This window comes from Malania oleifera, chromosome 6 (genome assembly GCF_029873635.1).
Source record: "Malania oleifera isolate guangnan ecotype guangnan chromosome 6, ASM2987363v1, whole genome shotgun sequence".
Lineage (NCBI taxonomy): Eukaryota > Viridiplantae > Streptophyta > Magnoliopsida > Santalales > Ximeniaceae > Malania > Malania oleifera.
In genome coordinates, this window is record NC_080422.1 from 39,254,137 (window position 1) to 39,279,460 (window position 25,324).

Below are 25,324 nucleotides of genomic sequence, written 5' to 3' on the forward strand. Positions count from 1 at the left end.
TTCCTTAACTTTACAATCAGTCTTACATGTCCCCAAGTTATCGTGCAATCTGTTATCTATCAATCAGTTAACAAAAGACTCGAATTGTTCCGCTAAATTTGTTTCCTCCCATTGTGTTTTTCAGGACCTATCATTGGGGAAGACGATTGGCACTGCTAAAGCGTATAAGGGACTCTACTACTTTGAGGAGGCAAGTTTGAGTGAACTATGTAATACTACAATTTGTGATTCTGCATCTACTTATAGAAATAGTGAACTTTTGTTATGGCATTCACGGATGGGTCATCCCAATTTTCAATATTTAAAATGTTTGTTTCCTTCTCTTTGTTCAAATAAAATGGCTTCTGAGTTTCAATGTGAAGTATGTGAGCTTGCTAAACATCGTCATACTTCTTTCCCATCATCCATATACAAACCATCTCGTCCATTTGCTATGTTTCACAGTGATGTATGGGGTTCCTCACGTTCCCTAAATCGCACGAATACAAAATGGTTTGTGACCTTTATTGATAACCATACGCGTCTTTGTTGGGTCTACCTACTGAAAGACAAAACTGAAGTCCGCTCCATTTTCATCAATTTTCATACCATGATTCATACACAGTTCCAGACTCATATTCAGATCCTACGTACTGATAATGGTACGGAATATTTCAATACCATCCTGGGAACTTATCTTCAAGATCATAAAATTGTTCATCAAAGTTCTTGTGTGGATACCTCTCAACAAAATGTGGTTGCTGAACGAAAAAATAGACATATACTCGAAGTAGCCCGGGCTTTAATGTTTACTACCCACATGAAACATTATTTTTGGGGCGATGCCATCTTAACAGCCACACATCTTATTAATCGAATGCCAAGTCGAGCACTCTCATTTGTCACCCCTCTTCAAAAATTTCAGGAAAACTTTCCTACCTCTCGACTCCCTTCCAGTCTCCCACTGAAAATTTTTGGTTGTACTGCTTTTGTTCATGTCCATGCACACCATCGCGATAAATTGGATCCTCGTGCCATTAAATGTGTCTTCATTGGTTATTCACCTACCCAAAAAGGCTACAAATGCTATGATCCGGTCTTAAAACGACTGTTCGTTAGTCTTGATGTCACTTTTTTTGAAACCACTCCTTATTTCCCAAAGCCCTCTCTTTAGGGGGAGAAATGGAGTGAAGATCGGTTCTTTGATCTTTTTACTATTGAATCTGCGGTTACTCCAGTTACTTCATTCCCTGACCCATCTATTGAGTCTTCCATTACATTACTTGCCGACTCGCCAAACACAACTGAACACTTACCCTTAGGGGGAGATGCAGGAGAGCAAAACAACGCAGACATACTGGTTTACTCAAGAAAGCCGAAAACAAAGAAGAGGGAGAATCTCATACCTGAGGCACCAAGAGCGTTGGAACCAGTTATGACTCCGAATAATCATGAGCCCTTGACTTATCCTGATTTGGTAATTGAGTCTTTCTCTGATAATTCTGCACCTGATGATATCAATCTACCTATTGCAATCAGAAAACAAACCAGGTTATGTACTCAATATCCTTGGTCGAAATACATGTCTTATAAAAGCTTGTCTACAGGATATCGTGCGTTTGTTTCTAATCTTGACAGGATGAAAGTACCAAAAAACATTCAAGAAGCTCTAGAAATCCGAAAGGGAAGAAGCCAGTAGGTTGTAAATGGGTTTTCACAGTGAAATGTAAATCTGATGGAACAGTTGAAAGATATAAAGCCAGACTTGTTGCAAAAGGCTTTACACAGACGTACGACATTGACTATACTAAGACATATGCACCGGTGGCAAACTTAAATACAGTTCGGGTTCTCTTGTCTCTGGTAGCCAATTTAGATTGGCCACTACAACAACTTGATATTAAAAATGCTTTCTTAAATGGAGAATTAGAAGAGGAAGTTTACATGACTATACCACTAGGATTCAGTAGAACAGGTGAAGAAAACAGAGTGTGTAAACTAAAGAAATCATCATATGGCCTCAAACAATCTCCGAGAGCGTGGTTTGACAGATTCGCAAAGGTACTAAAGAATCAAGGGTATCGACAAGGGCAATCAGACCATACACTATTCTTCCAACTGTCTGAAGGAGGTAAGAAAACAATTCTAATTGTGTATGTTGATGATATAATCCTTACTGGTGATGATACTGTAGAAATGGAGAGATTGAAGAAGGTTCTGGCTACGGAATTTGAAGTTAAAGACTTGGGACAGATGTGGTATTTTTTGGGCATGGAAGTGGCAAGAACGAAAAAGGGGATTAGTGTTTCTCAGCGAAAGTATGTTACCGACCTCCTAGTTGAAACTGGCATGCTAGGGTGCAAACCCAGCAAAACTCCGATAGAAACAGTAAAGAGGGTTGAAGATTGTGGAAAACCAGTAGAAAAGGAGAGGTATCAGGGATTGTTTGGCAAATTGATCTACCTATCACATACTAGACCAGATATTGCATTTGTAGTCAGTGTAGTAAGTCAACACATGCATTCACCAAAGGAAGTTCACTTCGATGCTGTATATAAGATCCTTAGATATCTTAAGGGATCTCCGGGAAGAGGACTCTTCTTTAAGAAATGTGAAAGCAAGGAAGTAGAAATCTTTACGGATGCAGATTGGGCAGGATCAGTGGAAGATAGAAGGTCCACCACAGGATATTGTACTTTTGTCTGGGGAAATCTCGTGACTTGGAGAAGCAAAAAACAGAATGTGGTGGCTCGTAGTAGTGCTGAAGCTGAATTCAGGGTAGTCGCTCAAGGGATTTGTGAAGGATTGTGGTTACGAAAACTATTGGAGGAATTACGGGTACCGGTGAACCTTCCTATCAAACTCTACAGTGACAATAAGGCAGCTATTAGCATCTCTCTTAATCCAGTCCAACGTGACAGGACTAAACATGTGGAGGTAGACAAACACTTCATCAAAGAAAAAATTGAAGAAGGAATTATATGTATGATTTATGTACCAACCAATGAACAAACTGCAGATATCCTCACTAAAGGCTTGGGACGACAGAGCTTTGATGATTTTATTAGCAAGTTGGAGATGATTAATATTTATGATCCAACTTGAGGGGGAGTGTTAAAATATCAACCCCGAATATCTTTGTAAATAAAATACAAATTAGGAAAGTCGGTAATTATGGGGGATTTGATATTATTCAATAGGAAATTGTTTCCTTGTTTAGAATAGGTAATTGTATTATATATTAGATTGTACATAAGAACAAAATAATGAAGAAATATTTTTTTCCAATCGTTTCTTCTTTCACAAGCCCATGCCCAGACAGCCCCTACGTTTAGGCTAAATAAGCCCACTACAATCTATTGGACGTAACTCCACGCTATTAAATGAGCTTATAAATGAACTCAACCCGAGCTTGTTAAAATGAGCCCAACTAAGCCTATATTTGAGCTGCTCATTAGCCAAAAGGAGCCAAGCCCATTCATGTTTAGGTTCCCATTCATTTTTAGGTTTTCGGCTTGTTTATTGAATGAACCTCAAAATTGAACTGAGAATCACTCATTTATACAAGGAACAAGCTTGAACAAGCTTTTACTGAGCCAAGAGCTATTTGTCAGTGGCTTGGTTCATTTGCAAACCTATGTCACCTACCCAAATGTCCTCCCAAAACCAAATAAAATTCATTCCCAACTCAAATTGGCAATAGGATAGAAGAAGTGAGCAATGTGAGAAATAAAATTCCAAGGGCTTTCGTGAGAAGCATTGCTAGTACCTCTAGTATCCTAGCCATTCTGATGCAAGCTATACTTGCTTTTAGTAACCATGTGCCTTATTGAATTGACTTCCATGGGGAACCTCCACAATCATTTTCCAACTAGAGACATGTTTTAGACATAAAATTCTCAAGGCTTAGACCCCCTTTAGACTTACTTCTTCGAACCCTAACCCAACTAACAAAACAATCTCTCTTTTCTCTTCAATCGTATTTTGAAAGCACTTGGAATTATTTGTTTTTCTTATGGAATATTACGTATATAAATCAACGGTAATGGTTTATGATAGAAGCATGAAACAACAAATATATAAGTCTTTTCGGTGACAATGATTTATGACCATAATGAATATTATGGTGATTTAATATGCTAGCTGAGTAGCTATAATACATTAAATAGGTTTTTGAAATACATTTTTGAGCCCATCTCGGGATTGTTGTTGTTGTTATTATTGTTAAAGATAATGATAATGTTATTATTATTGGAATTTTTCCACATCCAGTTTAAGTTATTTTGTATTGGATTGTATTTCATTTCTTTTTTTAAGTTCTTTATTTTTTTTTTCCCTAAGAATAACATCACCATTTCTTAACTGTAGGCTATTTTAATTATGTGTTTTTTTTTTTTTAATAATTTGGTTACACTCTTTAAAGGTACGACATTCTCTCTAGTGTCTAGTCCTAACTCCTCGTTATTCCTTGTCTAATCATGCTCTTTCTTGCTTGTTTGACTATAACTTGCTAAATTTTATGTTTTTTTTTTTAATTTTTTTAATTTTTTTAATTTTTTTAATTTTTTTAATTTTTTTAATTTTTTTAATTTTTTATGTTCATGGTTTCTTACTTTAAATTATATTTATTCTAAATGGAGTTGTAGAAAGTTGGAAGGACAAGGCTTTTCTTGCCAATAGCAACTAATTGATATAAAATTTCGATGCTTCGAGCACGTGGCCATTGTGGATTGACTCATTTAAAATGCTAGTACGTAGGTTTTTAGGGCTAAAACCTTGTGTGTGTGTGTGTGTGGGAGAGAGAGAGAGAGAGAGTAAGGAACATCTCTATAATAAGATTATGGGAGAGTGGATAAGGTGGTTTGAAGACTTGCTCCACATTGCAATTTAGTGCCATAATGATTTAATTTTACCTCTTAGGGGCTATAGCACGTGGAGTATACAGTGGATACTTTTACTGAGGTTGTAAGAATGGATTTGGCATGACTTCATCTTTTGAAGGATATTACTGTTGAAAGTAGCTTGTGTACGAACAGAATGGTAGGTCTCCTTTTCTATTTATAATAGACTAAATGTACAATTAGTGATGTCAACACCCTTACAAACATCCTAACGTGTAATGTTCCTCACGCTAGAGCATCTAATAATAGAATGGGTAAGTTTCCAAAAGAATGGGTAGGTCGCCTTTCTGTTTATAATAAATTCAATGTACGATAAATGAAGTTAACACCCTTACTAACATGCTAACATGTAATGCTGCCCTTTAAGCTGGTAGATCTATATTATACGATCTAATCTTGTTGCAATAGGACTTAATCTAAGTACCCTTTAAAGACTTAGTAAGTAAACCAGCCAGTTTCAAACAAAATAAGAACCAACTTCAATATTTTTTGTCCTTTCATTGTGAGTTGGATTGGAAGCAATATAAAAAGTTGTTTGATTGTCACACATCAACTCCATAGGCTGTGAACGATGGTCCTATTAAGGCTTGATGTACATTGTTGGCCCACAACCTAATGGCTTAAGCTTTTAGGTAAAGTGGTATTCGGACATGGTATTAGAGCCAAGTTGCTAGGAGGTCTTGGTTCTAGTCTTGTTGCATGTGTTTATTGATTGTTTGTTAAGAATTATCTTCTTTCCTAGAATGGATGTTTTTATCATTTGTTTATCTCTCCACATGCTGTCGGGCTGCATGTGCACGTGAGTGTTAAGGTTTGATATACATTATTGGCCGAGAACCTAACAACTTATGCTTTTGGGTGAAGTGGTATTCTAACAGAACCTGAGCTCTTCCAAGATATTATTTAGCCAAACCAATTTTCAGGTAGTTTGTTGCTCTATGCTCAAATTCTGAATAGTCTGCTTCTCAGTTTCCAACTCACAAACACATATTACCCATCTGTGGACCTTGTCTCAAAGGGTGACCTAGCCCAATCCGCCTCTGTGTATCCCTGAACATGCATGTGACCCTAATCTTGACACAAGAGGTTTCTCCTAGGTGCATCCTTGAGATATGTCAAGGTACAAGTGACAACATTCCAGTGACATGAAGAGGAAATTCAAGGAACTGGCTTGCATAGAGATATTTTGCAGTGACTGTAATGTAATTCAACTTTCTGAATAAGTCTCCAGTTTCATCCTCAATAATTCACCCCCATTTGGCATTAGCTTGCTGTTAGGGTCCATGGGTGCATCAAGAGGCTCGGATCTCCTAATAACCTTGTCTCATCCATCTAATGGAACAAGGAACATATTTTCTTTGTGATAGGATAGTTCCGTACAATATCTAGATACTTCTATTCTCAATAAGTACTTCAATGGTTCTACATCCTTAGCATATGTGAAGAAACTGCTTCAAATGATGTATACCTTAATTATCATCATCCATGATGACAATGTCATCGAGATAAACAATCAGGAGTATCTTATTTGCAGCAGTGTGATGGTAGAATATGGAATGATCTTCTGCACATCTCCGAAGGCCAAAATCAATAGCCATTGCACTGAATCAATGAAACCATGCTTCAGGAGACTACTTTAATCCATGCAATGGCTTTTTTCAGACAATAGACCAACCTTCACTCCCCATGGGTAACAAACCAAGGGGTTGCTCCCTAGTCCCTATAAACCCCTTATTGAATGGAGAAAGGCATTCTTTACATCCATGTAATATAAGATTGATGAAATTTAGTGGTAAAAGAGACAGTAGACGGAGAAGTGGGTTTGGACATAAGAGAGAATTTGTCTAAATAATGCAAACTGTACACTTGAATGTAACCTGTGGCCTTCAGGCAAGCAATGGAACCATTTGGATTGACTTTCATAGTAAACACCCAATGAGAACCAACCCCAAACTTACCAGTGTGAAGTGACATAAGTTCCCAAGTATCATTGGCCTCAAGACATGCATCTCTTCTTCCATGGCAGTGCTCCACCTTTTAAACATAGACTTGGAAATAGATATGAATTACAATTTACAAAGAGGTAACAAAACAGTTATAGGAAGGTGACAAAGAATCATAGGATACAAGACCAAAGAGGCTTTGGGGGTGGTTTGGGAAATTGTGGTGGTAGGGATGGGCATGATAGAGGCATAACATGCAACTATACTAATTGTGGATGTGGTCATCATACAATTAACCAATGTTGGGATCTCCACAGTAAGGCCTCTTGCGTGGCTAATGCCATAACCCCAAACTTTGCTCCTATTTCCTTAATTGTTGGAGAGCATTGCACTGTATTTGTACTGTAGAAAGAGTATTCTAGGTTCAGTATCAGACATCACAACAAAATATATCTTCCTGCTCCATGTGTTACCCAAATAGGTATGTTACAGCTTGATTGTCATCTTGTAGGTCATTTATTGTGCTATATACCTCGTCTTATTTCTTAACTCCATTTGACACCTTGCTTAATGTTACCTCTTCCAATGGGCCTACTACTGTGGTTAGGGGAATAGGGACTGTAAACTCTATGTCTTCTATCTCCCACTCTTTTGTTGTTTATCCTTAAATTTCCCTTTGATCTTATGTTTGTTAGCAAGGTTGCAAAATCATTGATTTGTTTGATTACCTTCTTTCCTTACTATTTTTATTAAAAAATTGAAGACGAGGAAGACAATTGGAGGAGGTCATGAAGCTGGAGGACTTTGCTATTTTGGGTAACTATCATCAGCCACACTACTTCAGATTCATTGTTATTTTGGTCATTCCTCCAAAAAACTAATCAGTACGTCCCTAGTTTGAGTCGTGTGAGTCATGTAAGTTGGGAAAGCATCATTATATCTTTTGCTTCCCAAGTCAATAAACAGAGTGTCAGCCCTTTTGTTTAAGTCCATTTTGATGTTTGAGCTTCTAGTTGTGTTCTTTCAAACTTGGGTTTCGGTATTTTGTTACCTTTGTTGATGACTATTTAAGGGCGAGTTCACTTTATCTTATAAAAGAGCATTCTAAGTTATTTACTCTTTTTTGCTTTTTGTTGTGACAATACTCAGTTTTATTTTTCAGTTGGAACTCTTTGTTGTGACAATGCTTAAAGATTGCATCAACACCCAATTCACTATAAGACTACCCTGAGGATGATTCACCAATTTTCTTATGCTCATAGTCCATAACAAAACAGACTTTTTGGAAGGGAAAACAGGCATATTCTTGATGTCACTCGTACTCCATTGTATTATATGAATGTAAAATACCCTACTTGTCTTGCTTTGTTGTTCATCTTATCTCTCATTATATTTGGTTGTGTCTCCTTTGCCTATGTGTTAACTCTTGGTGTTTATAAGTTGGATCCTTGTGGTCTAAGTGTGTGTGTGCGTGTTTATTTTTTTAATTTTATTTCATTGCATACTGAAAAGTGTATTGATTTTATAGTCCTACTTCATGTTTCTTTTTTATATCCTACTAACATTACTTTCTGTATTCTACTCCCTACTACTACTATGACACTTTGAGCCCTTCAAATCTTGACAATTCCTTTCAACTACCTAGTTTCCCTAATTTGGGCTTCTTGTCTCTACCTAGTCATCCTTTTGAGCCTTCACTCTCATTGAGTCCTTTTGATCATCTGAATTGTCCTATGCATAGGTGTATCTATAACACCGACTCAAGGTACAAGAGACCCCTTGAGGCTTTAGTGTTGCACCTTTGGTTCCCTTGTTTATTCTTTTCTTGAGTTGATCTTCCTATTGTTGTTTGGAAAGGTGAGCACATGTGTACCTAACATCAAACCAAACCTTAAGTCCCACTAGGTGGGGCTAGCTACATGAATCCTTTTCTGCACTAGTAAAAGTATTACGTGCGTTGCAAGTGATTGCATGTAAGTAATGTTGTATAAAATAATTTTATAATTTTATATTAAATTTTAGATATATATTTAAAATGAATTAATAATATATTTTCATAATTTATTTACAAATATTTGAGTGTGAATATTCTAAGTTATTTATAAAAATTAATTCTTTGTTTAAAATTACAAAATACAAACATCAACATGAGACACAATTATGACACCATGCAAATATGGGAACATGAAAAAAACTTCAAAAAATATAAGATATGATATGACATGAATGCTCTAATTGAAAGCATGAGAAGTATTGAAGTTTAATATGTACATGACACTATATATAAAAATTAATAAGAAGGTTTTTTCATTATTTTTGATTTTATAAAAATCTTAATGTATGATTTCCTCCTATGAAAATATTAATAAATTTATTGCAATTTCTTAATGGTGATTTTTACCTAAAACTTTAATTATATTTATTTTTTGTTTTCTTAACAATCAATTATGATTTTTTTAAATTTTAAATAAATTAAAATGTTATTATTTGGAGGGTACTTCTAGGTCTACAGTTTCCTTTCTAAGATTTATCTTTTAGAAATTATATATTATTTATCTAAAAGATGTTAGATACTTTACAATAATTTTAGAAAATAAGAGGAATTTGCTTTTTTTTTTTGGAATGTACGTTTTATTTAACATTTATAACATTTTTAATTTATTTTATTTTTTTGAATGAAATGAATTTTTTATAGATACAAATCTTGTCTTATTTAAAATAAAATTTTTAAATGTAGATTTATCTAATGTTAATGAATTTAATCTTTTTATAAATACTTATCTTACTTCTGAAAGATAATAAAATATATTTTATAGATGTAATTTTATCTAATTTTAGTTTAATTTATTTTCTTTTAGGAATTTTTTGCGTTGCTTTTAAAATATAGGGATATATTTTATCATAAAATGATTTATTGTATTTGAACTTTGAAGGTTTTTTGAGAAGATGAATAACCATTCTTATTAAATTTCAAGAGACATAATTACAAGATAAATAGTAGAGGAAGGCCACCAAATTAGGACGACCACAAAATCAGCAAATCAATTCACCACAAAATCAGCAAATCAAATAAGCAGATCTCTAGGCTAGAAAACAGGAAACAGAAAATACTAGAATCTGAAATAGTAATTTTAGATTTTATTTGCAAAAAATAGAATTTCCTAATTTATTCCCTAGAAATACAACACCCTCTCCCTCAAGTTGGAGCATAGATATCTATCATGCCCAACTTGCTTACAAAGAGCTCAAAACTAGGTTTGAAAAGTCCTTTGGTGAAGATATCGACTGTTTGTTGACTAATAGGAACAAAAGGCATGCAAATAGCTTCACTATCAATTTTCTCTTTTATGAAGTGTCTATCAATCTCTACATGCTTCATGCGATCATGTTGTACTAGATTTTGAGCAATATTTATGGCAACTTTGTTGTCACAATACAACTTCGGTGGCATGTTCACCGGCATCCGTAGCTTTTCAAGAATTCTCTTCAGCCATAGCATCTCACAAACTCCATTAGCCATAGCTCTATATTCTGCCTCGACATTGCTCCTTGCAACCACATTTTGTTTCTTGCTTCGCCATGTGATCATATTTCCCCAGACATTGTCCTCCCCAAGTTTTTGATTGGGATCTATTGGAGTGTCTGTTGGCCTACAACCGCTTATCCAAATCTCCTTAAGGAGGTCAAGGACATACTTCCGTTGGGAGACAACAATCCCTTTCTTCGACCGAGCGACCTCCATTCCAAGGAAATACCTCAGAGATCCTAAGTCCTTGATCTCAAATGTTGATGAGAGGGAAGTCTTCCATCGGTTCATCTCAAGTACGTCATCTCTAGTGAGAATTATATCGTCTACATATCATGGTTCGAAATCGCGGTCGCGGGTAACGTCGCGAAACGGTCGCGGGTGTCGCGGGGGTAACGTCGCGAAACGGTCGCGGGTGTCGCGGGTCGCGGGAGACGCGGGTGTTACGTAACGGGAAGCGGGCGTAACGGTCGTGAATTTTTTTCACGCATGCACAACCATGCCAAAATTAAAAAATAAGCATGAAATCCATTAATACATGATTTTTAATGAATTTTGAAGGCTTTCATTCAACCTACAAATGCTTTTTAATAGGCATTATGATTTTTATATTAATTTTAGTGCGCTGTTTACAAAAAAAAGCATATTTTTTTATAGTTTACATTACTTTAATGAGTAAAAAGATGTAGAAATGTAAGAATCAATTAATTAAAGTCATAAAGTTACTAAAAATGAATCAATACTCAATAGACTTAATACTCAATATACACATTACCCATACATGAATTTAAAAAGTGATTAATATCAAATATCAATAAATAGTTGAAAATACATGGATACAATATTACAAATTTATAACATAACACATGTCACCACCAAAAAGAATGACGTGGAGGGTCTCCATAATTTGCATCTGTATCTTGAGATTGGGATGGGAAATTATCTCCCCATCCTTGTGGAAATACATAGTTGAATGAACCCAAGTTTGCGTCATTTGGTTGTTGCTCTTGAAAATGTACTGGTGATGAAAATTCTCCTGAATAATGTCTATAAGTTGGGGCAGGGGCTGGCTCTGGGTAGTGTGTAGAAGAAGACTCACTAGATCCCGAGATTCCTGATCCACTGGGATAAAAATGTGAGTCACGAGATGCATAATGTGGATATGCTGGATGAGATCCATATGATTGTGATGATGAACCATCTAAACCAAAGTCGCCAAAACTACAAACCACACCATATGAATCTTCAGTAGAATCGCTAGGGTCACCACGAGCACTTCTTCTCTTGGGTTGTGAAGATTGGTTCCCTGGAGGAATACCCAAGTCATAATTTTCAGGTATGTCATGTAGTCCATAAGGATCAGAAGGATATATATCCCTTCCAAATGATGTCCCTGTATCATATCCATAATTATATTCTACACCGCCGCCTCCACCACCACCACTGCCACCCCCCCCCAACCCCAGCTCCAGCACCACTATTACCATCATCATCACTTGGTGGGCTCAAACCAAGATTGTCATCACTTTGTGTACGTTCAGGGCTTGAACTTGAATCATTATGCGCGTTTATTGGTGGTTGATCACCTCCTTCTGTAGTACCACCAACCTCTTCATTTAACCAATTTGAATTGTCCTGACCGTCGAGTAGTGGTGTCTCTCTCTCCTCTAACCATTGACTTAAAGGATCATCTTCTTCGAAAATGTAGTCCAAATTGATAGGATTGAAACCCTCTTCAATTTCTCGTTGGCTTCTTCTCATTGTACATCTTAACTTTAACCTCATGTTGTAATGTACGAAAACAAGTTTTTGTAGTCTCATGTACTTTAATCTATTTCTTGTTTTTCGTATGGATGAGGCTAAAGGTGCTCCAATTACGCTCACAGTTCGAAGCTGATGTGGTCTAGCTAAGAACTCTAATTACTATTCTTTGGAGCTCAGGAGCACACAAGCCATAATGAATCCACCATTCAGCTGCATGAATAATTAAAAAGAGTTTTATGTTAGTATAGCGTATTTCAAAAGTCAAATTTGAACACAAAGAGAGAAAATAGAGTAATTCTCCATTATTTAGCTATGTAGCCATATTTACCAGGATTTGTTTGTTTCACTGCCTTTTGAGCCAACAAGGTTCCAAAAGTCTCCTGCCTATCTCGATATAGCAACAACTAAAAAAGGATGATTGTGAAATATAATTAATTAATTAGATGTATTAATAATTATTCTTGAAAGTATTATAGAATACTAGAACAATTCATTATTCAATTTAATGGAACCAATACTTACTTGATTAATAGCCTGAATTTGAGTATCTATATCGGGTACCAACTTGGTTATCACTTTTTTAACTCCATCCATGACTTCTCTAGCAACATCAGGAGAGGGTGGGGCACCATAAAGAAATTGTGGGTTCAAAAAATACCCTACAATTAAATTTAGAAACATATTAATCAATAGTTTTCTAATGTAACTATGCATAATTTAAAAGTTAAAATAATAAGAAATTGTATTTGATTTACACTTACCAGCAGCGTGCAAATCTTGGTGCAACTAAAAACTCCACCGGTTGTCAATAATTTTCCAATAGTCTTTGTAAAACCGGCAATCTTTTTGAATGGCCAATTTCGCCCTATCAATTGCCTCGTATATGAAGCCCATGGTTGGTTTTTCATCACCATCAACCAATTTAAGAACTTTCACCAAGGGTTCTTGCACTTTAATTATATCAGAGGCCTTTTGCCAAAACTCTTTGCCTAAGATAATTTTCTTTGAATCATATGCTGGGCCTGATTTTGCCATTCCACACCTTGAGTTTTTCCAAGCATCAGATGTAAACATTTCCCTTAGTGCTTGTTTATGCCTGACAATAGTCTCCAAAGTAATGAAATTTGTGGCAAATCGAGTGATGGCAGGGCGAAGTAACTCTCTATTATTTGTGAATTTCTTCATGAAATTCACTGTCCATGTGTGGTTGTAAATAAATGAGGTTATTGTTCTTGCATCTTCTAAGACCTTCTTCACGTTACTTTTCTTACCAATATCTTCAAGAATAAGGTCTATGCAATGAGCTGCACATGCTGTCCAATAGAGATTGGGCCTCTTCTGCATTAATAATTTTCCTCCTGCCTTCATTGCAGCTTCATTATCAGTCACTACTTGGACAACATTCTCCTCTCCAATTTCTTCAACCACCTCGTTCATTAATCTGAAATGAAATTATAGATTCAATAATTACTACTATTTAATTAAAAACATGCAAGTCCATAATACTATTTGCATATACAATTAAAATTAGAAAATTACCTGAAATAATATTCAGCTGTTCTGCTTGGCACATCAGAGGCATCAACTGATTTATGAAACACGGTGCCTCTATCGCAATAAACTAAAAAGTTTATAATGTGTTTTCTAGTTGGTCCTGACCAACCATCACACATAAGTGTTACACCTCTCTCCTTCCAAATTCCAGCAAAAGAAGTTATATAATTTTTCATTTCTTGATACTCTTGCTCCAAATAAATTTCAGATATCTCATAGGGTGATGGACCCTTCACCCCCTTTCCAACCTCTGCAGCAATATCAAGCATAGGCTGCATAAATGGAGAGTCAGCTACATTCGCTGGAATCCGATTATAAATTAGGAATTTTCCAACTGCTTTTCCTAATTTACTTCTTAAACCTTTCAGTAACTTTGTATTGATTTTTGATTGTTTCGCACTCTTGCTTCTTTCTAAAATAGGATCCATTGCCTTTAGTCTAGCTTCAAGGGCATCAGGATTGATCCATTGTCGTCCACTACCTCCAGCTTCTCGACTACTATAAGATCGAGCTCCTGCTCTATTGAAACCACTGGTAGCACCACTGTCAGAGCCACCTCCCTCTTCATAAATATTACCCCTTCCAGTTGTTCTTGCTAGAAATCTTTGTCTCTCTTCCCATTGTTGTTGTGATCGCATGCTTTCTTATCGAGCAAATCTCATACTTTCTTCTTCCAAGTCTTCTTCATCGCTCAAATTCTCAAAATCTCCTCTAATTTGGGCTTCTGCTTCTTCTTGCCTTTTTTGTTTATCTCTTTTTTTCTCAGCATACTGTTGTAGATGTTTCATCATTTGTTCTCTTACTTGTGTGGTCACATTTGAGCATCCAGCTACTTGACCCTTTTTATGTGCCAAGTGTTGTTTCAAGCGTGTAACGCCCGCTTTGATTATCTTCCCACATAACTTACACATAATAACATGTCTATTACCGTCTACCGCAGTACCAAAATGCCATCCAATATCCTCACTAGGTAAGTTTTCATTTCCTCTATCACATGACATATTGATAGACTTAATTTGATGATCTCTACACAAAATATAAAGAAAATACAAAGTTACAACCTTCCTACAATGATAGGAATAATATAATTAGTAATTTAGTAAATATTAAATAATAAGTACTAAATAGTCCTAATTTTAAATACTTATTACGTAAAAATAAGTATAATATTTGATTAAAAATAATAAGTAATGTTTATTATTTTTATATTTAAATAAACAAAATTATAAAATATTAGATATTTTATTACAAAAAAAATATATTCCTTTATCTTTAAAAAGATATTTTCATTATTTTTTATAGCTTGATTTTATTTTCATTTATAACTATAAGAAATTAACAGGTGAAAAAGATTTTTGCTCTACTTTCATATACATCATAGCATCACAAATAGAGATCCATACATTACAAATTGACTATTTAATTTTTTAAGCATTTTCTCAGTATATGGATTAAAATTAAATTTTTCTACAAATTCCAGTAGTAATTAGTAAAAATCAAATTTATTAATGTATTAACTATTAGGTTAATTTTTTTTTATTAAGTTATTAATTTTTACTTTATTTGATAACTAAAAACAAAAAATAGATGTAAACATTTATTTTACCTAATTTTAAATTTAAGGTCAAAATGATGTTTTAAAACTTAAAAAATATTAATAAACAGGGTCACCCTACTCAAGAAATGGCAAGTAGATACACATGTAACATAAAATGGGTGACAGATGTTATTTAATTTTTTTTTCTTTTATAATATGAATATTATTTAATATTTTTTCAATAGATGGGAGTGAATATGATATCTTCTTTATCAAAATGACCACTTTGTCCAGCTGACATAAATAGTATGTTAGCCAATTGGTGCCATGAATTAATTTTATTTCTATAAGTTTGGCAAATCCTAAGACTAAATATTATAATAATTGTGCAGAGTATTCCTTGGAATTCTTTAAGAATGGTGAAAAATAGAGCTCAATTAAGCCTAGATAATATAAAATGCCATCACATGGATGTCTTGTGTACATACATTATTTTAATGCTTTGTTTAGATGGTGAATGCAGTAGTGGATTATTGATATTCAAATATTATTATAAAAAAGGCTTCAATTATTATTGGTAAATATTAATTATTTACTAACCTTAAAAAATATTAATTATATAATATTAATAATTGCTTGCTCTGTCATGGAATTAATTTTCATAATTATCTTTCAAAAAATATAATACAATTAAAATATTTATAAATTAAGAAAATTTTATTTTACCTAATTATTAATGATTTCTAATTTTTTACTCTATTAAATTACTTTTTTTTTTAATTCAATTTAACAAACCTATTTTACAACAAAATATAATTTAAAAAAAAAAAAACATAAAGAAAAGTGCTGTGGGTGTTGGAGTGTCTTATACGCTGAGGCCTGGTAGTCGAGTCAGACCGAGAGAGGGGAGGGATTCGAGGGAACTCGGAGGAGCCTCGAAGAGTTGAAGGAGCGAAGCACAAAGCAGCGATGACTCCAAGCTCCGAGCCTCCGAAGCTGAAATCGAGAGGCTAGCTGGTGGCGACTGCGACGACTGGCGGAGGAAGGTGCCGACTGCGACGACTGGCGGAGCTGCTGCAGACCTGTCACCGTCGCCGGTGACTCGCCAAGTTGCTGGAAGCTTGGAACTGCAAGTCTGCAATTCTGAGTCCTGGAAGGTTGCGAAGTCTGCAATTCTGAGTAGATCTGCTCGGTAGCCTCGGTGTGCTCACTCTCAGGCTTCGAAGCCTTTTTATTTCCGAAGGCCAACAAATTTTCAAGGTCAGTTTGTAACTTTCCATTTTACCCTTTGAATGGCAGATGGGTGTGGGGACTGGGGAGAGGGGGAAAGCAGTGCTGCTGCCTGCTGCCTGCAGCAGAAAGCCTTCAGCGAATCTGCGACCTGTCGGCCATGTAATGGTCCGTAACGGACATTACGACGTGTAAAGTTGGAGTATCGGCCGTTACGTGCCGTTACGCCTCCGGAACGGCCGTTACGGCCATGAATTTTTTCCAAACCGCATTATCGGCCCGTATCGGTTTCGGGCCCTCCGATTTCCATTACGTATCGGCCATTACGCTATGTAATGGCCGTTATTTAAAACCATGCTACATATACAATCAGTATCGCTATCTTCTCATCCCGTGAATGTCTTATAAACATCGTATAATCACCTTGCCCTTGAGTATACCCTTGACTTTTAACAAACTGAGTGAATTTCTCAAACCATGCTTTTGGTGATTGTTTTAACCCATATAAGGACTTCTTCAGTTTACACACCTTTGTGCCAAACTTTTCACCAAATCGTAGAGGTGCATTCATTTACACTTCTTCCTGTAGGTCTCCTTTGAGAAATGCATTTTTACGTCCAATTGTTGCAAAGGCCAGTCATGATTAGCTGCAAGTGACAAAAGAACTCTTACAGAGTTTCGCTTTGCGAGTGGGGTGAATGTCTCCAAGTAATCAATGCCATAGGTCTGAGTGAATCCCTTGGCGACCAATCGAGCTTTATACCGTTGTAGAGAACCATCAGATTTATACTTGATTGTAAACACCCATTTGCATCCTACAATTATCTTTGTTCTTGATAGATCAACTAACTCCCACGTGCCATTTTTTTCAAGAGCTTTCATCTCGTCAAAGATAACCTCCTTCCATTCAGGAACTTTGAGAGCATCCTGCATAGTATGAGGAATCGACATACAAGAAATTGTGAGGTAAAAGAATGAAAAGCAGGTCAGAGATTTTCATATGACACATAATTGGACAATGGATGTTGGGTGCAAGACCTCAAACTCTTCTTGACAGCAATGGGAAGTTTAGAATCATCGAAATCCTGATTGGAACTAGACTCAGGTTCAGAACTAGAGGACTCAGAACTCGAAGATGAAATGCATTGAACATGAGGTAAAGGCTCGGTAAGGACATTACTTGGAGGGTTTACAGATTCTGGATAGTGTAAAGGATTGGAAGACCCTTTCTTTCAAGTTGCCCTTTGTCGCAAGTAGACAATGTCAAATGGTACCAACACTGTGGTGTTTTTTTTTTTTTTTTTTCTATTTCTCCTTTGTTAGTCATTATGGGATTATGAACATCATGAGATGGCACTGTAGGAAGACCAGCATTTTCAGTATCGAAAAACTCAACTCACTTTATAGGATTATGAACATCATGAGATGGCACTGTAGGAAGACTTGCATTTTCAGTATCGAAAAACTCAACTCACTTTCTCCTGGTATAATAAAGCTTGGGTTTTAAGATTGAATAATCAAAGTTGGAGAAGGATCATTTTGCGAGTCTTCAATTTGGAAAAAAAATCATGAAACACAGCCAAATCTTTGTTTTGGTTCCCCCCTGGGAAGCTGAGGCATAACATAGGGATGTAATTCAAAGAATGTAACATCCATGGTAACAAACGTGTTTTTGGAAATGGGTTCAAACATTTATACCCCTTTTGAGTGGAGCATAACCAACAAACACACATTCTGGGGCTTGGGGTTCACGTTTTCCTCGATTATGACTATGAATATGAACAAAAGCTGTACAACCAAATATCTTTAGTGATAAAGAAGAAGAAAGTTGATTTGTTGCATAAACTTATGAAAAACATCAAAAGGTGTTTAAAAGCTTAACACCTTATTAGGCAATCTGTTTATGAGATATGTAGCAGTAAAACGGCTTCACCCCAAAGATATTTAGGTACTTGATTGGTAAAAAGAAATGCTCGAGCTACTTCCAATGAGTGTTTGTTTTTTATTTCAGCCAAACCATTTTGTTGCGGAGTGTTGACGCAGGAGCTTTGATGAATAATTCCTTTTTTAAGAAAAAATTGGCCCAAAAATGTTTTTGAAATATTCTCGACCATTATCACCCCGCAATATTTGAATATTTTTTTGAAATTGTGTTTGTACCATGGTGTAAAATTTTTTCAAAATTGTTTCCACTTCAGATTTTTCCTTCATCAAATAAACCCAACTTAATCTCATGTGACTATCAATAAAGGTCACAAACCATTTTTTGCCATAATACGTAGATGTTCTACATGGCCCCCAGATATCACTATGAATCACAGTAAATGGTGTAGTTGGTTTGTAGGGTTGGGTGGAAAAGGATGCACCATGATGTTTAGCAAATTGACAAACTTCACATTGAAAAGAAGATGGACTTTTATTCCGACATAAATTGGGAAATAAGTATTTTAAATATTGAAAACTTGGATGGCCTAACCTATAATGACACAACTTGATATCATTATCTTTGAAAACAAAAACAAAATTTAAGCATGTACTTTGACATTTTCTACTCGAGTTAGGTTCATCATCAAAATAATTGAGTCCATATTTTTCCTTGGCACTGCCAATCATCCTCCCCATGGTCAAGAAACTCACAATAAGAAGAGTAGAAATTAGCTTGACATTGATGATCAGAGGTAATTTTACTGATGGACAACAAATTGCAAGACAAATTGGGAACGTGAAGCATATCATGGAGAGTTAACAACGAAGTGAGTTTGATAGTTCCTATCTCAACAATTATTGAGGTTGAACCATCTGCAATTTTGACCTTTTTATTGCCTGCACGCGGACTATAGGATGAGAACAATTTGGAGCAACCAGTCATATGATCAGTTGCGCCAGAATCAATCATCCAAGAATGAATAGAGTTAGGAATGACACCTAAAAATGCAGTAGCAAGAGAGTTACCCTTCCGTACCAAAGAACAAGACGGAGTTAAGGACAGTTTTGAAGATTGAAACAATTTGTATAGGTGCTCTAATTGCTCCTTGGTAAAAGGGATTGCATCCGAGTTGGTAGAAGGTTCTTGAGTCTCTTCAGCAGTGGCTTGGTAGGTGTGACTGTCACGTTTGGATTTTGGCTTCCAATTTGCTGGTTTACCATGAAGCTTCCAACACGTCTCCTTCATATGCCACAATTTTTCGCAATGCTCACGCTACGGTTTCTTACGCCCGTCGTTGTCAGAATCAACACTTCTTGACACAAGAGCAGAGCTCTCAGGTTCCAAGTTGAAACTAGGTTCGGTGCTGCGCAGCATGATTTTTCTCCTTGACTCCTCACGTCTAACTTCAGAAAAAAACTTCTTGAATAGAGGGCAATGGCTTCCTGCCGAGAATGTGGCCTCGTACCTCATCCAAACTCCGATTAAGGCAGACTAAAAACATGTAAACCCTATCGTTTTCCTCTCTCTTCTTGTGGCGAGCATGGTCGTTCGAATTCTCCCAAACGTCATCATTACATTGATCAAGTTCTTGCCATAACGTTACCAATTCGTTGTAATAAGTAGTAACATCACGATCAATCTGCTTGGATCTCCAGAGTCGAGTTTTCAACTCAAATATTTGAGAAGAATTCTCCAGGTCCGAATAAAGATTTCGAACGGCCTCCCAGACGTCTTTAGTAGTGGGAAGAAATAGGTGAGGTTTTCCAACGGTAGGTTCCATGGAATTGATGAGCCAAGCAATAATAAGAGAATTTTCAGACTGCCATTTTTTTAGATTAGGGTCACCAGTAGCATATTTCGATATTTCGCCAGTTGAATGCCCCATTTTGCCTCTGCCATCAATCGCCAATTTTACGGACTGAGCCCACTCGTGATAGTTTTTCCCATTGAGTTTTGTAACGGGAGATAAAGGGCTGAATTCTGGGTATAGTAATTGGCAGATACAGGCTTGGGAGGAATAGTGGGATTGGGCGGAACGGTTTCAGAAGTATCGGAAGAGCCGGTAGGATTTATTTGGGTGCTGATCATCGCCGACTTATATGACATCATCAGAAGAAAGAACAAAATAGAAAAAGAGCACGAGGCTCTAATACCATGAAGGGTTTTTGAGAAGAAGAATAACCATTCTTATTAAATTTCAAGAGACACGATTACAAGATAAATAGTAGAGGAAGGCCACCAAATTAAGAAGGCCACAAAATCAGCAAATCAAATCACCACAAAATCAGCAAATCAAATCAGCAGATCTCTAGGCTAGAAAATAGGAAACAGAAAATACTAGAATCTAAAATAGTAATTTCAGATTTTATTTGCAAAAAATAGAATTACCTAATTTATTCCCTAGAAATCTAACAAACTTTTATTGATTTATTATAATAAAATAGGTATAGATGTAGATATCTGTATATAATGTTTGTTTAATTTATTTTGTAACTAAATGAAAATTTTTTCTTTAAGTTCAAAAATGAACTTTTAGACCCAAAATGTAATTTTATCTAATTTGATTGAATTTACTTTCATATATGTATTATAGAAAATTATTTCTTTTAAGAATATTTGGTCATCTACAGTATGGAAATTTACTTATTTTAGGGATGTTCGTCTTAATAGGAATTTACATTTGCAAATAAGGATATTTTTAGCCACAATTACATGTTGTAAGAGTTTTAGTCTTTATTTTAAAAGTTAAGGCTATTTTTGTCTATAAAATGATATACACTATTTGTAATTTTATATATAGTCTATGTATAGCATAGTTTTTAATCGCACTAGCAGTAGCATAACCTAACAGTAACAGGAAGTGGGAGTAGTGGATGTTACATAAGAAGAAGTGGGTGTAACGACCGTGAATTTTTTTCAAGCACGCACAATCTTTTCATATTGGTGTATTTGCATGATTTAAGCTTTTAAGCCTTCTTAGAAAGAGTTTTATTGTATTTTGAATCCTTTAGTTCAACAAACTAAGATGTTCGGTAAGGGGCAAAAAATTTATATTTGTTTTAAACCACCATTGATAGAAAAATTATATGTGTGCATATTTATACTTTTTCATTGTTCTTTTGTGTGATAAATTAATTAATAAAACAAAATTCATTATACCCATTATTAATCTATTAGATACATAAGACATACAAATAATACAAATATACAGTAACTAGAAAGAAAAGAAGGTTGAAGTTGAAAAATATAGAACATAAATTTCAAACTGTTAATATTATCAAAATAAAATATTTTCCTGACAAATTAGTATTTTGTGTTAGCTACTGCATCTATTGTGAGTATTTATAATAAAATAGAAAATTTTGTATCATTATCATCCTCATTATAATCTTTTTTCCCCCTTTTGCCACATCATATATAAGAATGATTTATGAAAAGGGGGGAAAATAAAAGTGGAAAGAAAAATTAAAAAAAAAAAAAAACCTTTTTTGTGTAATAGTCCTCTAATGGTTACATAACAGCCGTAGCGGTCTTCATGTAACGGTTGCATCCGTAATGGCCGCTATTGCTGTGATTTTTCTTCTCACTAATTTCACGGTGTGTAATGGTATAGGGAACCCAAAAATTGTTACATAATGGTGTTACATATGGCCATGACCGTTATTTAAAACCATGATATATAGTCTATATATATATATATATATATATATATATTGTTTCTCTCCTATTATTGTTTTATTTTGTCTTTATTGTCTATTCTTATCCAAATTTTGTATTGGATACCTTGTCTCACTTTGGTCGGAGATGCTTTGGATGAAGAGATGCAGGACTAATGATACTTGGATGCCTGTGCATTTTCTTGCAGATAAGTGCATGGTTAGGGGTCCTTGGGTGTATATTATGATGGTAAATCCTTATGGTTTTGTTGCCTGCTTAAAGGCAAAACTTTTAGCTAAGGGGTTTAATTAGTTGTATGGTTTGGGCTATTCCATGCCTTCTTTCCGGTGGCCAAGCTTATGTTAGCGCATCTCTTTAGCTACTACATGTCATTGTGTCACGAGCCAAGCTTGTTCAGGGCATTATGCGTATGTGTTATGAGATCATTATAAATAGAATGGGAGACCGAGCATTTTTCTTTAAGTTCTCTAGTTATTATGATTTTTCAACAAGTTTATTGCATGTGACAGAATTTGCTTATTTTGGGGTGTGCATTTTTTTTTTATTTGTATGAAATGTAAAATGCATATTTTTGATTATCAGTTTGGATTGGTTTATCCATGTTCTATAATCCAAATTATTTGTTAGGTGAACCTCAGTTATTGATTAATTTTTTTAAAGTTTGGGTTCAACCAAAAATTTTCTGTTTGGTTAGTATTCTTGTTTCGTGGTTAACCCCTATTACGCGTGATAGGAATGGCTCTTGTGCTGCATCAGCTCTAGTTTGAGGGAGAGTCTTAAGTGGGTGTCTTTTGTCATTTGAATATTAGAAAATATAGGTGAAGCCATTTGTATGTGAGCCAGATCTTTCTCTCCCCCTCCCTCCCTCTCATACTCTGTATCTTTGGTACTAAATTTCTGCTGTTTTAATACTTTAGCTAAATCTCAGTCTCAAAATTTCTACCTTCTGAAAGCTTTCACACAATGATGGTTTATCTAGTTCTAGTTCTTAATAAATTCCTAATTTTTTTTTACAACTAAAACTGCAGCAGAATTTTTAGAAATTAAAGTAATTGGTATTAGAATTATGACTTACCTAAAGCAGAGCTGTCTTGAGTTTTCAATTACTTTATTTTTTTTCCTAGAAAAAAGAAGAGATATTTCATTAAAGGGTAAAGGATGTAGAAATTATTACGTATATATTTTTTAGTCCATTAATTAGAGGGTGGGCCTCGGATCAACGATGACGTTGCTCATTTGTGACCGGTTGGTCACGGGTTCGAGTCCGAGGAAATAGTGTGATGATTCTCCCCCTACCCTCACCAAGCAGGGAGCTTTATGGCCCGAGGACACCCTTTTAGTCCATTAATTACTTTCAAGGTGGATTCATGGTACATCAGCTAAGTATTCAGCTTATGGGAACTGTGTAATCTGATGGTTAGAAGATGCTCTAATTTACTCTATGAGAGCCCTTTTATCTGTTAGTTTAGATGTCAAGAGAGAGCCTTTCTTCTTTCCATTGACTAAGACACTTCACCTATATGGTCTTCTTTGTTCTCCATATCCATTTAAAATTTACTTGATATTTTTTATTTACTTTTGATATCTTCTTGGGTTCCATATTGACAAACACATGCAGTAGCTTTTCTTTCTGTTTCTTTGGCTAAAGCACTTTAGCTAATCAATGGTCTTTTGGATTATTCATATTTCAATTTACCTGGACTTGCTTTGTTATCATGATTTTTTTTTTGCTCTTGATCTGTAGTTGGCGGCCTTTTAAGTGCGACATTTGGCAATGCAACAGAAATGATAATCTCAATATATGCATTGAAACATGGGATGATTAGGGTGGTTCAACAAACTTTACTTGGGTCAATCTTGTCGAATATGCTTTTGGTGCTTGGGTGTGCCTTCTTTACAGGTGGGGGCTATTTATCATGAGAATTTTTTCAGGAATCCATGAGGCATTGACAATGTTGTTAGTGCTTGCTGTGTCTTCTTTACAGGTGGGATCATTCATTATGAGAAAGTTCAGGAGTTCAATAAGGTAAGACTCTCGTTTAATGATTGAATTATGTCCTCAACTCCTCATAAATTATACTGCTGAGTGAGTTCTCCATTTTTTTCCCCTCCAAATGCATAGAACTAAATGCTAAAGTGGGATTCCTTTGCAACAGGCAACATCCCTGGTTAACTCTGGATTGTTGTTGATGGCTGTTATGGGTATAACATTTCCTGCTGTGCTTCACTTTACACACTCAGAGGTGCATTTTGGGAAGTCGGAGTTATCTCTTTCAAGATTTAGCAGCTGTATTATGCTTGTGGCATATGCGGGCTACTTATTTTTTCGTCTTAAGAGTCAACCAAATCTTTACAGACTTGTTGATGAGGTGAGCTGCTTGCTATCTAGTTAGCTATTTGGGTTTCTAAGTTTTTTTTTCCCCTTCTTTTCTCTTCTCTACTCTACTCTTGTACCATTTTTTTGGGTTGAATACCAGCACACATGATTCTTATTTTCTCAAGAGTGTTGATGTGGTTGTTATTCTTATAATATTAGTATAATATAGAGGCAGTGAGGTAAGGATATGTAGGCATAAAAACATACATTGTTCAAAGGTAAGTAATAGAGGTTGTGTGTGTAGGTGCGTGTCTTGGTGAGAGAGGGAAAGAAATATTTTCGAGTGGATTTTCTTTTTTCTAAAAGGTGTGAAACCCAATTCTCATATATGGTAGGACCCAAAATAGTAATAAATCTTATAATTTTTAAAGTTGGATTCATTGAAAATTTCCCATGAATTTTGTTAGAAAGTATCATGGAAATAAAATTTAAATCAAATATATTCTTGGAAGCACTATTGAAAAAAAAGCTTCTTGCCGAAGATATATGCTTCTTATAAACCCTAATTGTTATTTTATTGTAGTTAGGTGCATTACTACTCTGACCATGCGGAAGGAGTGTCTTGTTATGTCATTCTCCTTTATTGGGAAGTGAAGTTGATCTTGGCTTCTTGTTTCCATTTCAATCTTTAGGTTTAATGAATGAGATATTTAGAAGACTTTAGAACATTCAGTTACAATGATTCTCTCATATAGTCGTATGAAGGATAACATATGAAGTTGATAGGATTGGATGGCTTTAACATCTATCATTTAATCACTATCCTGGGGCAGTGATGTGAACAAGTTTTTAATTATTGATCACTATCCTGGGACAATGATGTGAAAAAGTTTTTAATTATTGTTATTTTTTTTATAAAAAAATTTATATTTACAAAAAAAGGGTCTAGCAGGGCATTGAAAATGGTT

At 35.3% G+C, this 25,324-nt stretch overlaps 1 protein-coding gene across 5 annotated transcripts in view; it reads left to right on the forward strand.

Moving 5' to 3' along the window:
* Window positions 1–25,324, forward strand: part of LOC131157539 (vacuolar cation/proton exchanger 3-like) — an 84,669-nt gene that overhangs the window by 11,306 nt on the left and 48,039 nt on the right. For all 5 annotated transcript variants that reach the window (XM_058111769.1, XM_058111772.1, XM_058111774.1 and 2 more), the window contains 3 exons: window positions 23,784–23,939; window positions 24,025–24,065; window positions 24,196–24,408. In XM_058111769.1, coding sequence (XP_057967752.1) covers window positions 23,784–23,939; window positions 24,025–24,065; window positions 24,196–24,408 — 410 coding nt within the window. The remainder of the gene's footprint in view (window positions 1–23,783; window positions 23,940–24,024; window positions 24,066–24,195; window positions 24,409–25,324) is intronic.